At 37.6% G+C, this 18,138-nt stretch overlaps 2 protein-coding genes across 2 annotated transcripts; one reads left to right on the forward strand and one right to left on the reverse strand.

Annotated features, from left to right (window-relative positions):
* Positions 1–3,625: 3,625 nt before the first annotated feature.
* On the forward strand, positions 3,626–6,596 carry LOC149401865 (ATP synthase subunit beta, mitochondrial). Its single transcript, XM_089609014.1, has 9 exons — positions 3,626–4,191; positions 4,438–4,513; positions 4,602–4,690; positions 4,803–4,920; positions 5,008–5,111; positions 5,211–5,369; positions 5,473–5,697; positions 5,789–6,100; positions 6,187–6,596. The coding sequence occupies exons 1-9, from the start codon at positions 3,724–3,726 to the stop codon at positions 6,295–6,297; spliced, it is 1,662 nt and encodes a 553-aa protein (XP_089465140.1). The 5' UTR covers positions 3,626–3,723; the 3' UTR covers positions 6,298–6,596.
* A 3,260-nt stretch (positions 6,597–9,856) lies between these two features.
* On the reverse strand, positions 9,857–14,841 carry LOC149401866 (putative disease resistance protein At1g50180). The gene is made up of 2 exons (XM_089610074.1): positions 14,594–14,841; positions 9,857–13,016 (listed from the first exon to the last, which is right to left on the reverse strand). Exon 2 carries the CDS (start codon positions 13,010–13,012, stop codon positions 10,280–10,282), a length of 2,733 nt encoding a protein of 910 aa, XP_089466200.1. The 5' UTR covers positions 13,013–13,016; positions 14,594–14,841; the 3' UTR covers positions 9,857–10,279.
* Positions 14,842–18,138: the final 3,297 nt, after the last annotated feature.

Genomic DNA, 18,138 nt, shown 5'->3' on the forward strand with positions numbered 1-18,138 from the left:
CTGAAGAAATGCAAACAACGCCGGTTGAGTACGATTCATGTTCCGAAGATTTACTAGAGGAACCAGACTTTGAAGACTGAGTTAGATTATGAGTGCTCGCGTTTAAAAAAAAAAGGTATAGTATATAACCTCGAAGTGAGGCTCTGATTTAAACTCCAACTAATGGTGAAATTAAAAACGAAAATGAAAACTATTGGCTCCAATTGTTTTCAGTAGTTAGAATTGTGCCATTCGGTAGCATTTCTCATGTTCTGATTTGGAATGCACTTTTGAATGCACCACTCAAAAGAGATGTGACAAGTAGTTACAATTGCGCTACCCATATCTCATAAAACATAGTTACACACGGTCTACTTTAAATGATTTGGAACTTAATTGAGCCAAAATGAGCATTTGGGAGCATACCATAGACGTTTTGGACATCAATAAACATTAGGAGAGCAAAATTGGAGCATGTCGCGCCGCTCAGTATGCGTGCCGCGCATCCAAATAACGGATTACGCTCCAAATGCTCCCATTGACGTGTGTTGCGCCTTCACAAAAAGAAGGCAGGCGTAGCGCACTTGCACAGTAGCGTGCCGCGTCAATTCGCAAATTTGCTTCGTTTTCTCCGTCTTTTGGTATAATTTTGACCCTTTGATAATATCCAAGGACGGAGAATGCTCCAAAAATACTCATATTCTCTTTGTTTATGTTCATTTAACATTAGACATTAAATTAAAAAGACAATTTATAGCTAAGTTTGAGCTTGGAGATTGAAGAAAGGCCATCGAAGGAACATGAAGCTTTAGGTTAGAAGAATAAGAAGAGCTTGTAACAACTCTCTCCAACATATTCTTCTACACATCTTCTCCATAGTTTTATTTTTCTATACTTATATTTTATTTACCTGCTCTAGTTTGAAATTTAGTTGTTATCGTTTCAATTTCTTGCTTAAATGTTGTTTAGTTTGGTTTAAGTTAATATAACTCTTGTTGATATCGACTGAGACTATTTCGAGATTGTTGAATTGGTTATTGATTGTTGATAATTAGATGTCTATTTTTATCCATATGTTGATGCTTTTACTCATTTCCCTTAGGAGGGATGCGATGCAGGTAGGTGAATTGATTCGATTGGTTGATTGTGCTAGGTTTGTGCTTAATTTTGAGTTAGAATGTGAAATTCAAGGGAATTGGATTGTTATTCATCACTAGTTTAGCCTAGACAGATAATTATTGAACCCATAGGATAGTTTAAAAATCGAGAGGTAATAAACGAGCAAGTCCTATCATGTCCCTCACTCTTCTGCATAGATCTGTAGAAAGATTATGAGGTGTGTGTAGTTGTTTGAGATCCCTCGTTGGATGCTGCTATTTGTTTTAATAGAATCCAAATAGAGATGGAAATTCGTCAAATAATTAGGTATATTCTTACTCGAGAGAGATTAGTGAATAATTATGATGGATTTAGAATAAGCTTTCCCAATCTAGCCATACTTAGGATACTCAACGTAACCAACCAAATCGATGATCTAACGAAGTCATGCCATTGACTTCCATTTATCCTTCTTAACTCGATTTTTACTCGCGTTATCATTTTAATTCAATTTTACTCCAAAAACACAAAAAAAAACCTTTTCTATTACATATTCATAATTCATTAAATTTTCTTCTTTGTTTGCATATAAAATTAGGACGAGTTCCTCATGTGATTCAATACTTGTGCTGTAAATAGACTTTATTACTCGACGACACGTGAGTTTGCTTCATGAGAGTTTTTCGTGAAACTAAAATTCATCGTCCATAATATTTATCAATATTATTATTATGTAAAGATAATAGTCATACAGTAATTATAATAAAATAGACAACAAACAACAAAAGAGATGAATTATAATCCATCCTCATATTTATACCAATTATCTTTTTACAAATTTATAATCTAACACTTTTATTTCCACTCTATTCTATCACTCATTTACCCATTTTTCCTTACTTTCTACCGAATAAAGTCTTAATAATATCCATATTTCCATAAAATTTTACCCTAAAATTTTTTGATTTTTTTTAAAGTAACCAGGGCCTCTAAAAAAACCTCCATGCCCCCGATATCGATGCGACAGAGAGGAAAAAGAGGACCCCTTACATCTCATTCAAATATGGCATCAGCCATAATGATCTCCCGCAAAAGGGGTGAGAGTTCCCTCACATTACAAAATCATGAGAATCCAAATCTATTAGCCCATCGGTACAACTCATTAGACACGCCATTAACATGCCTAGACACCATCTAAAAATACACCCAGAAAAACACGAATTAAGATCTTCGATTTTCTCGAAAACCGACAGAAGCTGCCAATCTGGGCAATGATTTTTTTTTATCAAGGCTCTCCATTATACTTTTGCTGTCTCCCTAAAGAATGACTTTTCCGCGTTACAGAATTTAGCCAGGAGCACCGCTTCGAGGACGGCGATAAGCTCCGCTTCCCTTGCATTTTGAGCCTTCACCTTCGAGCACCATTGCGATAGCACCTCGCCTTCCTCATTTCTTGCTACAACCCCAACAGCAGCCTCGCCATGGTTGAAGGTCGCGTCGAGGTTGATCTTCACGATCCCAGATTCCGACGGCCGCCATCTTAGTCTAGAGACCGGGATCAATGGGGGGTCATCATCTCGATTCTCGATCGGTCTCCCACTTAAATCTTCCACTCTCTTTCTGATGAATCTAATGGACGCTTCTTCGCAAAATCATCGAATTTATCTGAGTCCATATAGACTCCAGGATCGCCCAAGCTCTTATAAGGAATTCATTAAGTCTCCGACCCCTAACATCTGCTTCTTTGTTCAGGTCTAGCAACGACTTAAATCAATTCTTTGCCATCTTCTTCTGCTCCCCAATCCCAATTTCTCCTACAACTCTCACTCAACCATAGTCTCCGTGCAGCAGGGCATCTGAAGAAAAGGTGAGCGACCGTTTCATCTTCCAAATTGCATACTTTACAGAGAGGGACATTTCCAAGAAATTTTTTCGCCAAATGCTTCCCCAGATTAAAGCAACCTGAGCCGACTCTCCAAAGAAACAACTTGACTCTCTCATGGAATACAAAAATTTCACAATCTCTTCTACAGACCATCTTCGGAGAATTATACAGAGTATTCGGCGCTGACTTCACCGTGAAATTTGCACGTTTAGTGGCATCCTAGAACAGAGTATCCTGTCTTGGCTGATCTCGAACTTTGAGAGCCAAAATTATGTCCACCAAACTTTCACCATAGATGTCGACAATCTTCACCGAGTCCCATTTTCTTTGGCCATCTACAAACAAGTTGTCCACCATAATATACTCCTCCGCGAGAGTTGTTCTTTCAATAAGCTTCTCCTTGAAAGTCCACTTATCAGCAAAAACTCTCACCGAATTTCCCCTACCCATCAAGTAAGAGGCGTTGTTTAAAAAATATTGATTCGAAAATAAACTTAGATTAGAGCTCTAAAAAAAATATAGGACATTGTGTCCATTTCCTGCTCAATTTAGTTTAAAAAACGACATCATATTAGCTTAATCAGTTTCAACAAATTTTCTTAAAAAGAAAATAAAACCGAATAATGCGGGTCCACTAAACGAGAGGTACAAAATTACAAATAGGCTTTCGAATAAATCAAAAAGTCCACACACAATACAAACCCTAGTCTCTCTCCTCTCTCCTCTCTTTCGTTTCCTCACATCTTGACGAAGCCCTAGCCATGGCTTCCCGTAGGCTCTTGGCCTCTCTCCTCCGATCCTCCTCTCGCCGATCGTCGATCTCAAACTCTAACCCTAGGATCTCTCCCTCCGTCCGCCGCGCCGCCCCATCGCCGGCGGGCTACGCTCTCACCCGCGTCGCGCAGTACGCCTCCGCCGCCGCGACACAGTCCGCTCCAAAGCCCCCTCCGACCACCCCGGCCGCCACCGATGGGAAGATCACCGACGAGTTCACCGGAGCCGGATCGATCGGAAAGGTGTGCCAGGTCATCGGAGCCGTGGTGGACGTGAGGTTCGACGAAGGTCTGCCTCCGATCCTGACGGCGCTTGAAGTCCAGGACCACTCGATCCGTCTGGTTCTTGAGGTGGCTCAGCATTTGGGTGAGAGCGTGGTCAGGACTATCGCCATGGACGGAACTGAGGGTCTCGTCAGAGGCCAGCGAGTCCTTAACACTGGCTCCCCCATCACCGTAAGGATTTCTGATTTTCTTTTTGGATCTACAGAAAATTTTAGGCATTTGGAATCCTGGATTATCCTTTTTATTGGAACGTTTGAGGATAATTAGATCAGGAGATTTATCTTGAACTTAGGTGTTATTTTACAGATCCCTAAATGGATATTTTTTGGTTCATTATTTTTCTTTTTAGGTTAGTGTTCTTAAATCTGTAGTCTTTTTATAGACCTGATTTAGGTTGTATTATTCATTTGTGCTTAGGTCCCTGTGGGCAGGGCTACACTTGGTCGTATCATCAATGTTATCGGAGAGCCCATTGACGAGAGAGGCGAGCTCAGTGAGTACCGAACGATGATGTCTATGCTTAATTAAGTTCTTATTTATGTCTTATTACTAAACATATGCTTGATTATTTCTTTGTGAAGATACCGAGCACAGGTTGCCTATTCACAGAGAAGCCCCTTCTTTCGTCGAGCAAGCAACAGAGCAACAAACTCTTATCACTGGAATCAAGGTCGGAAATTGTTTACATTGTCGTAACTCGAGCCTTTGAACGAACCAAATTTCGAATTGTGTTGTTAATTAATGTTTGATGATCCAATGTCGATGCTTGTTTATGTGTAAAGGTTGTCGACCTTCTTGCCCCGTACCAGAGGGGAGGAAAGATTGGTCTCTTCGGAGGCGCTGGTGTCGGAAAAACTGTGCTTATCATGGAGCTTATCAACAATGTTGCCAAGGCTCATGGTCAGTTACGAGAATCACTTGAAACTTCCGGGTTTTAACTCTCTGATGATTCCCTTAATTGAGATTTGCTCTATTGATTGATCTCAGGTGGTTTCTCTGTCTTTGCTGGTGTCGGTGAGCGAACTCGCGAGGGTAATGACTTGTACAGAGAAATGATTGAGAGTGGTGTCATCAAGCTAGGAGAGAAGCAGGTGAATTAAATGCTGCACATTTATTTTTTACGCATGTACAAAAACAAGAACGTTTACAATATTTATCTCTAAACTTGAATTGAATATACCGTGTTTCAGTTGGAGAGCAAATGTGCCCTTGTGTACGGTCAGATGAACGAGCCCCCGGGTGCTCGTGCTCGTGTTGGTCTCACCGGACTGACTGTTGCCGAGCACTTCCGTGACGCGGAAGGACAAGATGTGCTTCTCTTCATCGACAACATTTTCCGTTTCACCCAGGTACACATAGTCATCGTTTAAGCTTTCTCGATCGCATGTTTTAACTCTGATGATTCCCTTAATTGAGATCTGCTCTATTAACCCAAGAAAGTAAACTCTTCAGGCCAACTCCGAGGTGTCTGCTTTGCTCGGACGTATCCCATCTGCTGTGGGTTACCAACCCACTTTGGCTACCGATCTCGGAGGCCTTCAGGAGCGAATCACGACCACCAAAAAGGGTTCAATCACTTCTGTCCAAGCCATTTACGTGCCGGCCGATGATTTGACGGATCCGGCTCCTGCCACAACCTTTGCTCACTTGGACGCCACCACTGTGCTGTCCCGACAGGTTTGTCAGTTTCCGAAATTGGATTTCCCTTCAAGTTTGCTGTTTCCAGAACCAAGTCTCTTATGGTACGACTCATTCATTGATCGGACAGATTTCGGAGCTTGGAATCTACCCGGCTGTGGATCCTCTGGATTCAACGTCCCGTATGCTCTCTCCTCACATATTGGGAGAGGAGCACTACAACACGGCTCGTGGAGTTCAGAAGGTTCTCCAGAACTACAAGAACTTGCAGGATATCATTGCCATTCTCGGTATGGACGAACTCAGTGAAGACGACAAGATGACCGTCGCTCGTGCCCGCAAGATTCAACGGTTCTTGAGCCAGCCCTTCCATGTCGCCGAGGTCTTCACCGGCGCCCCCGGAAAGTACGTCGAGCTCAAGGAGAGCATCACCAGTTTCCAGGTAAACTGTGGACCCGTGTCTAGTTCTAAAAACTAATGAACGATTAACGTATAAACAGTAATCTGACTTTTGGATTCTGTAAACAGGGTGTGTTGGATGGCAAATATGATGACCTCTCTGAACAGTCCTTCTACATGGTTGGAGGAATCGACGAGGTCATTGCCAAGGCCGAGAAGATTGCCAAAGAAAACGCTTAAGTTTATTTTTCTTTTGATAGTCGCGAAAAAAAATCAAAATAATTCAGGAGCCCGCTGGTGATGCTGGCAAACCCGGGATTTCATTATTTTTTTCTTTTTTACATTTTCAGAGGACTGATGTGTATGAGAATTCCTCATTTCCTTTTTGAAAGCGTAATTACTGGCTGAGTGATTTTTGAGAAAAGAGGATAATTGGAGTCCAAGACCCCTTTTTTTACTTAAGTTAATAAGGGGAAACAGAGACTTCTTTCTTGTACATTTTATCTTTGTTATTTCTGGTTCATTTTCGTTCATCTCAACTTATATTTTCTTTTAGAAGTTTGGTTGAAATTTTCAGTTGCCACTTGAAGACAAAAATGAGCAGGACGTTTGTCTGTATGAAGTGTGGATTTTATTTCGCGTGGTTGCAAGTGGTGCGGTAAAAATGTATACCCATGCATTATTTTCAAATCGGAGTTAAGAGTAGCTATATTTATAAAAAGGCATGAGACTTAATTGCACAAAAATTATAAATCTAATAACATCGAAATTTGATACCTTGAGACGCTAAAAGTTCAATTAAAAGCATGAGCTTGAAGATAGATCACACTAAATTTTGAACAATTTCAACATGCCTTCAAAGGGTGAACCGAAACGCCTGAAGACCATTGTTCGTTAAGAAATATGTACGGTAGAAGAAATATGCAGCGAGCTCGAACTCTTAACCCAAAAGATAACTAACTCATCTATGAGAAGTAACAGTCGCAGTTAATGAAGACTCTTAAGGTCAAGATGTAATCAACAAATTGAACGTTGACCTAGAAAATCAAATGGTGTAATTAATTATTGTAGTATAATACATGCTTGGATGCTAAAAAAAGGCCATCTGACTTTTAGGGGATAATAAATAGTACTTTGCTAATATGACCGGCTCGATACTCTCTCAATTGCTTTTCATTCTTTTCTTCAATGTTCAATGTTATTGTTGATCTCATCGAGCTACTAATAAATTGTCATTTCTATTTACAAATTTTGAGATAAGAATACAAACCCTCAAAATATTAAATATAAATTGTATCTCATTAGAGATTCGTGATTGTTCACCGAGAGAAATCTCACGCTAATAATCACATATTAAGGTTGTGTTTGGTAGTTAACTCAAACTGTTTTTTGTTTTCTGTTTTCTAATTTTTGTAGTTGTACTGAAAAACTGTTTTGTAGTTGTTTTCAAAAAGCTATTTGGTACAGTTTTCATTTTTGTTTTTGAGAAAGTGAAAAAACTGAAAAAGTGTTTGGTATAGTTTTCATTTTTGTTTTTGAAAGAATGAAAAGAGAAGATGAGGAGAAAGAGGAGAGAAGAGAAGAAAAAAAAAATTCAAAAACACATTTTATTTGTTTTCAGTGTTCTTTACTTTTTTCCAAAACAACTTCAAAATTTTTTGAAATTTTTTTTTCCGAAAACGCCTTACCAAACACATTTTCCAGTTTTGTTTCCTATTTTCACTTCTTGAAAACTCAAAAACAGTTTTTGAGTTGATAACCAAATGCACCCTAAGTGTTCGTTTCCTTTAATACGCAACTATAATAAGAATCTTATGGATTTGATTTTCAGTGCTAGTATTCATATTTGGATTTTGTTCAGTCAATACATTATTTTATCTGAATCTTATGAGTTTTATATCTAGTGCTAATGCTTAGAGATTTAGATTTTGTATAGTCGTTACATTATTAAGCAAAGTAACCATGCGATGCATCACCACAGTATCCTTCTCTTTTCTTATCAATGGACACCCCACAGGAAATGTAATTCTGACTCGAGGGATACGCCAAGGATGTCCACTATCCCCTTATCTTTTCCTCATCTGCTCTGAAGGATTATCATCTCTCATACATCGAGCGGAAAGAAGTTCCGATTTGACAGGGATCAAAATTGCGAGAACAGCCCCGAAGATATCTCACCTTTTTGCCGATGACTGTCTAATTTTTTGTGAAGCTACAACAAAAAATCGCGACACAATCAGAGACATACTAAAACAGTATAGTGCTGGTTCTGGTCAACACATAAACTACCAAAAATCACATCTATCCTTTTCACAAAATACTGCTCAGTCAATACAAGATTATTTCGCCGAAATCTTGCATATGACGATTGGAGAATGCCATGAAAAATACTTGGGACTGCCATCTTACTCCGGAAAAGACAAAAATTATTTTTGCTGAATTAAAGGAAAAGATTTGGAATAGACTATCATCTTGGGAATCAAAGCTTTTCTCCCGTGCAGGTACCATCTACTTATATGCTCTTTATTACTGTAAAGTTATCTTTCCTTTTCTATACTTCTTCTTCTCTGTAATATATCTATAACTCACTCTGATAATAACCGTTGCGTTTTTTTTATTATATAAAAGTGCTTTCTAAGATGTCCTTTCGCGCATGTCTATAACTTTAAAACTAGAAATTTAAACCTGACATCGACCGAGATTCAAATAATAAATACTACTAGTTACAAATTTAAACATAAATCATGTTTAAAGTGGCCTAATTAGTTACAAATCTCTTATAATAACCTAAACCCCGGGGGCATATAAACAAATAAAAAAACTCTCCATAAATAGGCACTATATATACACATCGATATGTCTCACTTTCGTTCCAACGTGGGCTTGTAGTCTGTTTTCTCTGTAAAACCCTCGAAACCAACACTCTCACAGAGTCAGAGATGGGAAGTTCTTCCGAGAGAAACCAGCTTCTTCAACTATTCAATTCGCACAAAAAGGAAATCTACGAAGCCTTTGAGGTCTCTCTTTCTATCTCTCTCTTAAAACCTTTATGTATACGGTTTTTTTTTCTTTCTAAATCATATGATTGTTAGTTTAAGGTTTTTCTTTTACTGTCTGAAAATTAGGTATACGAAAAGCCTTCGGATCCTTCGCTGGTGAAGCTGAGTTGGGACAAGGTTCTTGAGATGGGCGAGGCTATCTCTCGACAAGCCACCATTGGTATCGAATTCCTTTTTACAGAATTTTCATTTACTTGCACAAAATGTTCAGACTCAAGCTTGCACATCTTTCCCTAAAATTCATAGATGAATATAAATTAAAACACAATAACGTTTTCAGCAAAGTCTACTAGTTAAAGATTACCAAAAGTTGGGGCTCTGGTTGTACATTCACCGGCTTTGTTTGTCCAAAATGTGCCTCATGTGGATCAACTGATTCAGCAACATGCTTGCACCTCTTTCCCTAAAAGTTATAAATTTTATGTCTCCTAATGTAATATGTGTAGTAGTGTGTGCAAAACGACTTAGAGCAGAAAAACTCAATTAGAATAATATTTTTTTTTGTACAAGAGAGATAATATGGAATTAATTGGGAGAGATTATCACAAAATCTCTTCACAATATTCAGTATCAAATTGCTTCTTTTTTTTTTTTCTTGTGGTTCTCATTACACATATTTGTTTACAAAAATAAAGTAAGGGTATTTTGGATCTTTTTGACCATCAAAACTGGTTAATGGTTATTGGGAAAAAATTAACCAAAATGTGGCTAAAATGCAAATTCAATATTTTAATTTGGCTACTTAACTAATCAGCCCAAAAAAATATCAGTGTCATTGAGTACAACTATTGATAATTCAAATTTTTCCAGCTCTATGCTCCACCAAAATTTTCTATACATGATTACCAAATTTTAGAGAGGTAAATTGCACATTCAGACCAGAAGAACAGGTCGTACCATCGCCAAAGAGGAAGGCTCTAGCCGTGAAAAAGCGATCATATGGGTTGAGTCCAGGGACAGAGGCAGCATAGGCTCAGCAGGATATTAAGCCCCCTCTCAAATTTTTTTGTGCACTTTTTGCCCATTTTTAAAAATATTTACATTTTTTCCCTTGAAAATTTACACCTTTGGTCCAGCTTTTTATAAAAAATTACAATTTAACACCCCGAAACTTTATTTTCTAATTAGCCTCCCTGGTGGGCTTTTCTGGCTCCGTGCCTGCTTCATTGAGTCGACTTGATTATAGGAACATGTTGAAGGTGATCATATGATAAGTTCGGCATATAACTGTAGCTGATTTCCTGAAGAGTGGTGACATATCTCAGCCCTTCAGGGACCGCCTTTAGCTCACCCAGGTGACTCATTCTTAACTTCTTGAGGCTACGTAGACCACCTTCCTTCACCTCCCACTCCTCTAAGTTAAAAATACAGGAAAGCTGAAGAGCCTCGAGGCTTGCGAACCCGTCCGAAGAGATCACCCACTTCTGAGGAGTGCTGTTCGAATCCTCCTTCCAGGTGCTGCCCAACATGAGGACCTTCAAGTTTGGAAGCTTCTCTAAGATTAATATCTTTGACGGGTCCAACCTAGAACTCTGTAATGATAGCTCCATGAGGCTGTTTGGTAGGATTTCTAGGCTCTCCCTCAAAACTTTTCCGTGCAAGTGCAATTGTCTCAGAGCCTGGCAACTAGAGAGCAGTTCCATCTTCGGAAAAGAGTGATCGCCTTCCGATAATAACATCATCTTCAGCGATCGGAGATTTGGTGGTTTTGAGGGAGGAATGAGAGACTCGAGGATGAGCGTGACTTGTTGTTCATGGCTTTTGAGAAAATGAATCTTCAGGACTTTGATGTTTGGCATTTTAAGGACTGAGTTGTGCTTGTTTATCAAGTCATCTGCGTCTATCCCTTTCAACGTCTCGAGTTTTAACTGGGTTTGGCCTTTGAAGAGGTGGGAGCGTGCAAAAATATTCCTGAAATAGAACACTGGTAACAACAAGCGTCTCAGCTGTGTTAGCTTCCAAATTGAGTTTGGAAGGTATAAAAAACCAGCAATACCAATAAGGTCTAGAGTCTGCAAATTCCTTAACTTTCCCAAGGAATGTGGCAAAGAGATAGTATTCTCGAAAACACTGCTGCTCAATCTCAAATACCTTAAGTGAATCAGATTGCCGATTGCGTGGGATACCTGGGATACCGGGCAATCGAGGTGCAAAACCCTTAGCAACCGGGCGTTTGAATAATCAGGAAGGATTTGTATTGAGAAACAAAGGAGAGAACGGAGGGGAGTACGTGGGGGAAAATTGCAATCAGGTTCGCGGTCAACGTGTACTGCGATTCTGCGCAAGTGGGTGTATTGTTGTGTTGAGGAATGGTTGACGATCTCTAAGGAAAGCTCATCTTTGGCCTTTGACAAACAAAAGTCGCGCATGAGGTCGTGGAGTCGGCAGCTCTTGATGCGTTTTCCAGTGCCATCTTTCTTATCTAGTTGAACCACGCACCGATCAATTAGCTCTTCTAAGTATTCTTCGCCGATCTCTTCTTCCATCAATTCTTCCATCTCACCGGTGCGTATAAAACCTTCTGCAATCCACAGCCTGATCAAAATACTACTTCGTATCTCACTGTCCTCTGGAAAGCATGCAAGGTAAAGAAAACAGGGTTTTAGATGGTAAGGAAGCTCTTGGAAGCTCAACTCCAAGATGTCTTCCACCCGATATTGTCTCTCCGGTGATATGAGTTTGTTGATCATCTGCGACTTCACGTCTCTCTTCACCCTCTCCCACTTCTCTGGTGAGTCCTTGGTTCGAAGCAAACCGCCGAGAATGACGATCGCAAGAGGCAATCCTCCGCACTTGGCCACCATCTCCTTCCCGAGCTCCACAAACTCTGGCGGAGAGCCGAGACTCCCAAACAGCTCCTTCGGAAATGCCTTGCGCTGAAGAAGCTCCCAACTCTGCTCCTCAGTCAAGAGCGGGGGTTCGATCAGATCACTGTGAGGATCGGCTGACACAGCGACGTCCCTGTTTCGGGTCGTGAACACCACTTTGCTTCCGGGCTTCCCTTTCGGAAAAGCCTTATCGATGGTGCTCCAAGCTGCGACGTTCCAAATGTCATCCAAAACGACGATATATCTCTTCTCATTGAGCTCACTTTTTAGAAGAGAGACCAGCTTGTGATCTTCCAACTCGCTGAGGATCTGTCTGTCATTAATGAAATTCTTCACTTGGCTCACTCCTTGTAGAGCCGTTTCCTTCCGGAAACCGACTTGCATAAGGATTTCGATAAAGATTTCCCTCACCACGTACTGCTGAGACACGAAAACCCAAGCGGAGCACTCGAAGCTTTTCTTCACGTCGCGGTCATTGTAGGCTTTCTTGGCGAGGGTTGTCTTACCCAGACCGGGCATGCCCACAATAGACACGACGCATCGCCGATCTTCTTCTCTCATGAGTTGAACCTTGAGAGCCGACATCGTGCTCTTCAGCATGACCACGTCGTCTTCCTCTTCGTCTGGGTACGATCTCCTCTGATTTCTCAGCGGACTAGCCTCTCGATCTCCACCCGAAAACTCGATCTGGTACATCTGTCGCCTCTCCAAGATCCTACGAAGCTTGTCCTTGATACAACTTACTTGGCCCCGAAGCTTCCTTAGATGGATCACCTTGAGGTAAGAGGATCGGACTTTGGAGACGTAGGTCTCGATGGCATCTTCGATCTCGCAGGCCACGTCTCTGACCTCAACAATCCACATTCTAACGCGCTCTTCTTTCTTCTGCTTTTCGTCGGCGTCTCTTAGGAAGCTCTTGATATAATTCAGCTCGGTCTGCAAGCTCTCGATGTCTCCCCTAACGGCTCTCAGGGAAGAGGCTTCACGAATGAGAAGGTCCGCGATTCTCTCGACTGCTATGGACACCACTGACTCGGCCAGCTTCAATGCAACAAATTCAGCTGCCATTGACCTGAAAAAACATATTAAAGAAGAAGGCCTTATATATTTGACATGAAGATCAATCTTTAAGAAACCACAGATTCAGCTTTGTAAATTTTGTATAGTGCGTATAGTCAGGGCCTAGAATTCCATATTGCAGTAACAAAATATACCTAAGAAGAATTTGTTATAATATTTTGGTACTACTAATAATATCATTTAATAAAGAAAAATTATACGAGAGACAAGACATTTGAAACGTGACAATTACAATTTATTTCACGTGTTAATAAAATTTTAAATATTAATTTTTTTTAGCTTGAGTTAAATAGCAAATTAAAAAGTTGAAATTGTCAAAATAGCCAAGTTTTGGTATATTTTTAATCCATAGTAGTCAATATAGTGATATACCACATTAACACGTATAAAACACAAAATTATTATTTATTAATGTTTGATAATAAAGGAAATTCATGTCTAATTAAGTCAGTTAATGTTGTTTATTGGCTATTTCACAAAAATAAACCAAAAGTTTGTTATTTTGCAATTTCAACGTTTCAAAGTGGCTATTTCATATAATTTCTCTTTTTTTTTTCAAACATTGACTAATTTTTTTCATGGTTTTATAAGTGTAAATTTATGTACTTTGTCTAGATTGAAAAATTAACCAAAACGTGGTTAGATTTAAAAATACATGTTTCATTTTGAGGACATTACTCGTATGTGTTGAGTCATTATTAATTAAGTAAAAATGATGTAGTCTTATTCATACTAATGTTCCTGACTTATAGAGATATTTCTCATGAAGTTATTATGTGGTTACCATAAATGTTAATATAATTTGATGAAAGACCAAATTAAAAATAAGGCTATGTAGCAAAATAGCTGTAATTGATTAAAAATTGGGCTACGTACCAAATTAAAAATAGGGCTACGTAGCAAAATGCTAATATAAAATTGATATGCATAGATCACTTTGCATATATTTTATTTACCATATATTCATAATTGATTTATGTTATTTGATTATATTGATATACGTGACAACTGACGTGTTTAGCTGTAATTGATACTACAAAAACAATTTAGATCCTATATATTGATGCAGTTGATTGACGAGATTGTAAAATGTTAAATCATAATAATGACAAAATTCTTTGGTATGCCTAAAATTAACACATTTATTTTATACATTTTTAGTCCACTGAGAGATTGTTAGATTATTTTGAGACTACAAATGTTATTAAATAATCGCAAAATATTATAATAGAATTTTCAGTTATATTTTTACATATACCTTTCGCATGCCAATAAAATATAGATTTTTTTGTATAAAATGCCAAAGTTTTATAAGATGAGGCAAAATAATCAATTATAATGTGAAAAACAAAATAGTCAAGGTTTCAAATTTAAACAAATTTTGACTATTTTGTCTCAATTGTAAATAATTGGGCTATTTTGCAAAACCAAAACTTTGAAATGTCTAGTTCGCCGCATCACCCATAAAATACTGACATATCTAAGTGAGTATTAAGTTTCAATGCTCGAAAATCTGCATATGCACAACATGTTTATCTATGATGTATATCGGAAGATAGTGTTTCTTACCTTGATCACCAAAGCCGCAAAGATGATTAACAATTAGTGAATGAAGAGTTGGGTCTATGAACTGCCTCAAGGAGAGTTGTCTTCTTCAAATATCAGAAATTTGAACTTTGCTGGAATTAAGTGGGGATTATAAATTCATGTATGGTTAATTTATTTCGCAAGATGATTAACAATGAGGGAAAAAGAGACTTTGGTCGAAGAACTGCTTCAAGGAGAGATTTCTTCTTCAAACATATCAAACTTGATACTTTGGTGCGTTTCTGAAAATTTGCAGTTCATTTAAAGTCAAAAGCAACCGTGTCCACATAGAATAGTCAAAAGAAGTCATCTAAGACTTTGATGCTGCTTTATCTCTCTCTTCCACGAAAATTCTATCCGTAGAATAGTCAAAAGAAGCTCAACTATAATTTGTGATTTCCATTTATTTTATTTTAATATATTTTTTAGTCAATGTAATATAAGCATTACCGAAATGAAGTCTTTTTCAGTGATTGACGGTTATTGGTAGTAAAAAAAAAAAAAAAAAAATGAGAAACACACACATATGGCAATGGCTCCGCGTTCGGTTGGGTTCACTAGTTCCGTTAACCGGAACCGATCAAAAAATAGACCCGATACTTGTATCCATTTATCCATTTTTTTGAAACGGGCTGAGTAATGGCTATATCACCGGATAAACGGGTAAAAAACTATCAGAAGCCGTACTGTTTTTCCATTTATAAATTTTGGGTTCCGGATTGAGTAACCGTTTGTGTTATAATCAAATGCCTTATTTTTACACGGTTAAATACTTAACCAAGTTACGCCCATATAAAATCATATATATATATATATATATATATATATATATATATATATATATTATATCATGAGGGTACATGTAAGTACAAAATTGTAACATTAAACGATATCATCTACAAATACTACGCATTATACTCACGGCCATGAATATAGTAATACTAATTAATGTTACAAATGTACTAATAATTATTCTACTATATATACTACTATCAATACTTTAATATCAACTTCAAAAGAAAAATAAACGATACCCTTATAAGATTAACACATTAAATATATACTAACAACAAAACAAGGATGATATACTTATGTTATGTGATGTCGTTTAGTCATTTTTAATTGAATTTTCTAATCAATTAGCCCAATTCAAACATATTATTTAGATTTTAGCCAACATTTCAAAACGTTAAGGAATTTAGCCCAAAAGGTGAGTTGGCAGTTAAGTGTAGCAATTAAAATTCCTTATTTAACCCTATACCTATATTAACACGTTTTTTTTTTCTTTTTTTTTTTTTTGTATTTGGTTTTTTACACGTTTATATTTTAAACACATGTTATATTTAAGGGAGATTTGCACCAAAGTACTTCTTATGAACAAAATTGCATCTATGTCACCACAAGAAAACGTGTTGCAAAAGTCACTCTTATTTATTATTAGAGCAAAATACCCTTAAAGTAGAACCAGAGTTAAATATTTACAAAACAAAAGTAGACCGGAAGAAGAAAGTAGAACTACTATTAAATATTTACAAAACAAAAAGTAGACTAGAAGAAGAAAGTAGAACCACAGTTAAATATTTACAAAACAAAGTAGACTAGAAGGTTGAATCTGTGATTCCGGCGAGAGCTCCGGCGAGGGTTACGGCGGCGGTGGCCTCGTCGGAGCGGCGATCGGTGCGGTGGTCGAAGCTTAAGCTAGAGAGATTAGGGTTTGAGAGGGAATTTGATGAGAGATTAGGGTTTGGGTGTGGATATGAATTCTTGTTGGATATAAAATAGAAGCGTAATTAAGACATTGTATAGGTGACAAATATGCAAAAAAAAAGACACGAATGCAATTTAGACTCATTTGTGATACAAATGAAACTGTTGTGACTTCAACAGCAAATTCTACTATATTTAAGGGATTTATTTTTTACACGCACGCTATTTGTTTACACCGATTGTTTTTTATTTTTTTTAAACCAGATCTGTTACACTCGAAAAAATGGGTTTTTTTTACATGCAAATACAATTTGTTGCCACGCGTTGAAACCAACTTTTATTTCTATTATTTTTTACACGCAAATACCAATTGTGTTTATTTTGTTATTTGGCTCAAGTAAGCCGTGTTATTAATTGTCATTTATTAACGAATATTTTCATACATCGCGATATATTTTCATAAATCACAATATTAATTGTCATTTATTAACGAATATAATTTCCAAATCGAGATTTTTGATGTGTTTGTTTTAGAAATTCGCGATATTTGCGTGTAAATAATGTTTTTTTTTTTTTTTTACTTTATTTCAAATTTTTTGAGTTTTATTTCCATCAAAATTGGTTACGTGTTTTATTTGAGGGGTATTAAAACAAGAAAGTAACGGCGTTGAAAAATATTTTTGGGTGCGACAATTTTTGCATCCAAAAGTCTAAATATCGCACCCAAAAGTACTTTCTGGTGCGACTTTAACTTTCAAAAAATAAGGTGTGGTGTGTCTTTGGAGCGACTATGTCGCACCCAAAAGACTTTATATGTTTATGTGACTACAAGAAGTTTGGTTGTTTTGCTCAGGCTAAACTTATATCCCGTGTGTTGTTCTCTACGACTGGAAGAACATGTTTACCTACTTTATTGTGTCAACCTTCGACGTGGCTTCGCTGACAGCTTTTTACTGGCCACAATGGATGTGTGCCATATGTCCCTGATTCGGATCAGAGGACATTCGTTTTGTGTGTCTCTTATAAAAGAAAAAGATTAAACCCTTGGTAGGGTTACATAAACATACACCAAAAATACTCTAGTGAAGAAAAGGGTTTTGTGTCTTTAGTTTTATTCTTGTTGAGAAGAAAAACAACACCTCTTGCATTGATTGTTGTTGTAGTTGAGGTGCATTGATACACTGAGTGTTTGAGAGAGTGAAAAGTGAGGGGAGCTCAAATCTAGGAGGAGCCTAGATTAGTACCAAACTAGGATAGTTTTGGAGTGCATAATAGTGGAAGGTGATCATCTGTTGTATTCTTGTTGTACTCATTCTATCAACAAATGAAGGTTCTCTTTTCACCGGGATTCGCATCCCCTTAGAGTATGCATTTGACTCCGAACTGGGTTACCAATTTTGGTGTTTTTTTATTACGTCTTATGTTGTCATTACAGTTGTTCTTATTCAACTTTAAAACATCTTACAGCTAATCTAATCAGTAGATCTGGACTTTCGATTTACATTGCTAGCTATTTACTTCACAACTAGAGTTTACAAGCTTTTTCAGTATTCTATGTACTAAATGATAAATTAAAAAGTCATATTCCTATGTATAGAGCTTCTTTTTCGTTCATTCACAAGACTTTGAAGTGTTTTTTTTTTTATTATTATTAAAAAAAAAAATACAATATATATCACCAACTTGACTTTTTTGCACATTTTATTTTCTTAACTATTTTGCCAAGAAACGAACCTTGAGTTTGTATAGCTTTAAATTGCCCCGATTAATATAAAAGGCCCAAGGGAACATAATTGATATTATTTAATTTATAAATGTAG

This window comes from Urtica dioica, chromosome 3 (assembly GCF_054948205.1).
Source record: "Urtica dioica subsp. dioica isolate 48M chromosome 3, U.dioica_male_clone48M_v1_H2, whole genome shotgun sequence".
Lineage (NCBI taxonomy): Eukaryota > Viridiplantae > Streptophyta > Magnoliopsida > Rosales > Urticaceae > Urtica > Urtica dioica.

Coding starts and splice junctions, on each gene's coding strand:
- LOC149401865 (XM_089609014.1), top strand. CDS start 3,724: ATGGCTTCCCGTAGGCTCTTGGCCTCTCTCCTCCGATCCTCCTCTCGC. Junction 5,112..5,210: donor TCAAGCTAGGAGAGAAGCAG/GTGAATTAAATG, acceptor ACCGTGTTTCAG/TTGGAGAGCAAATGTGCCCT. Junction 6,101..6,186: donor AGAGCATCACCAGTTTCCAG/GTAAACTGTGGA, acceptor TTCTGTAAACAG/GGTGTGTTGGATGGCAAATA.
- LOC149401866 (XM_089610074.1), bottom strand. CDS start 13,012: ATGGCAGCTGAATTTGTTGCATTGAAGCTGGCCGAGTCAGTGGTGTCC.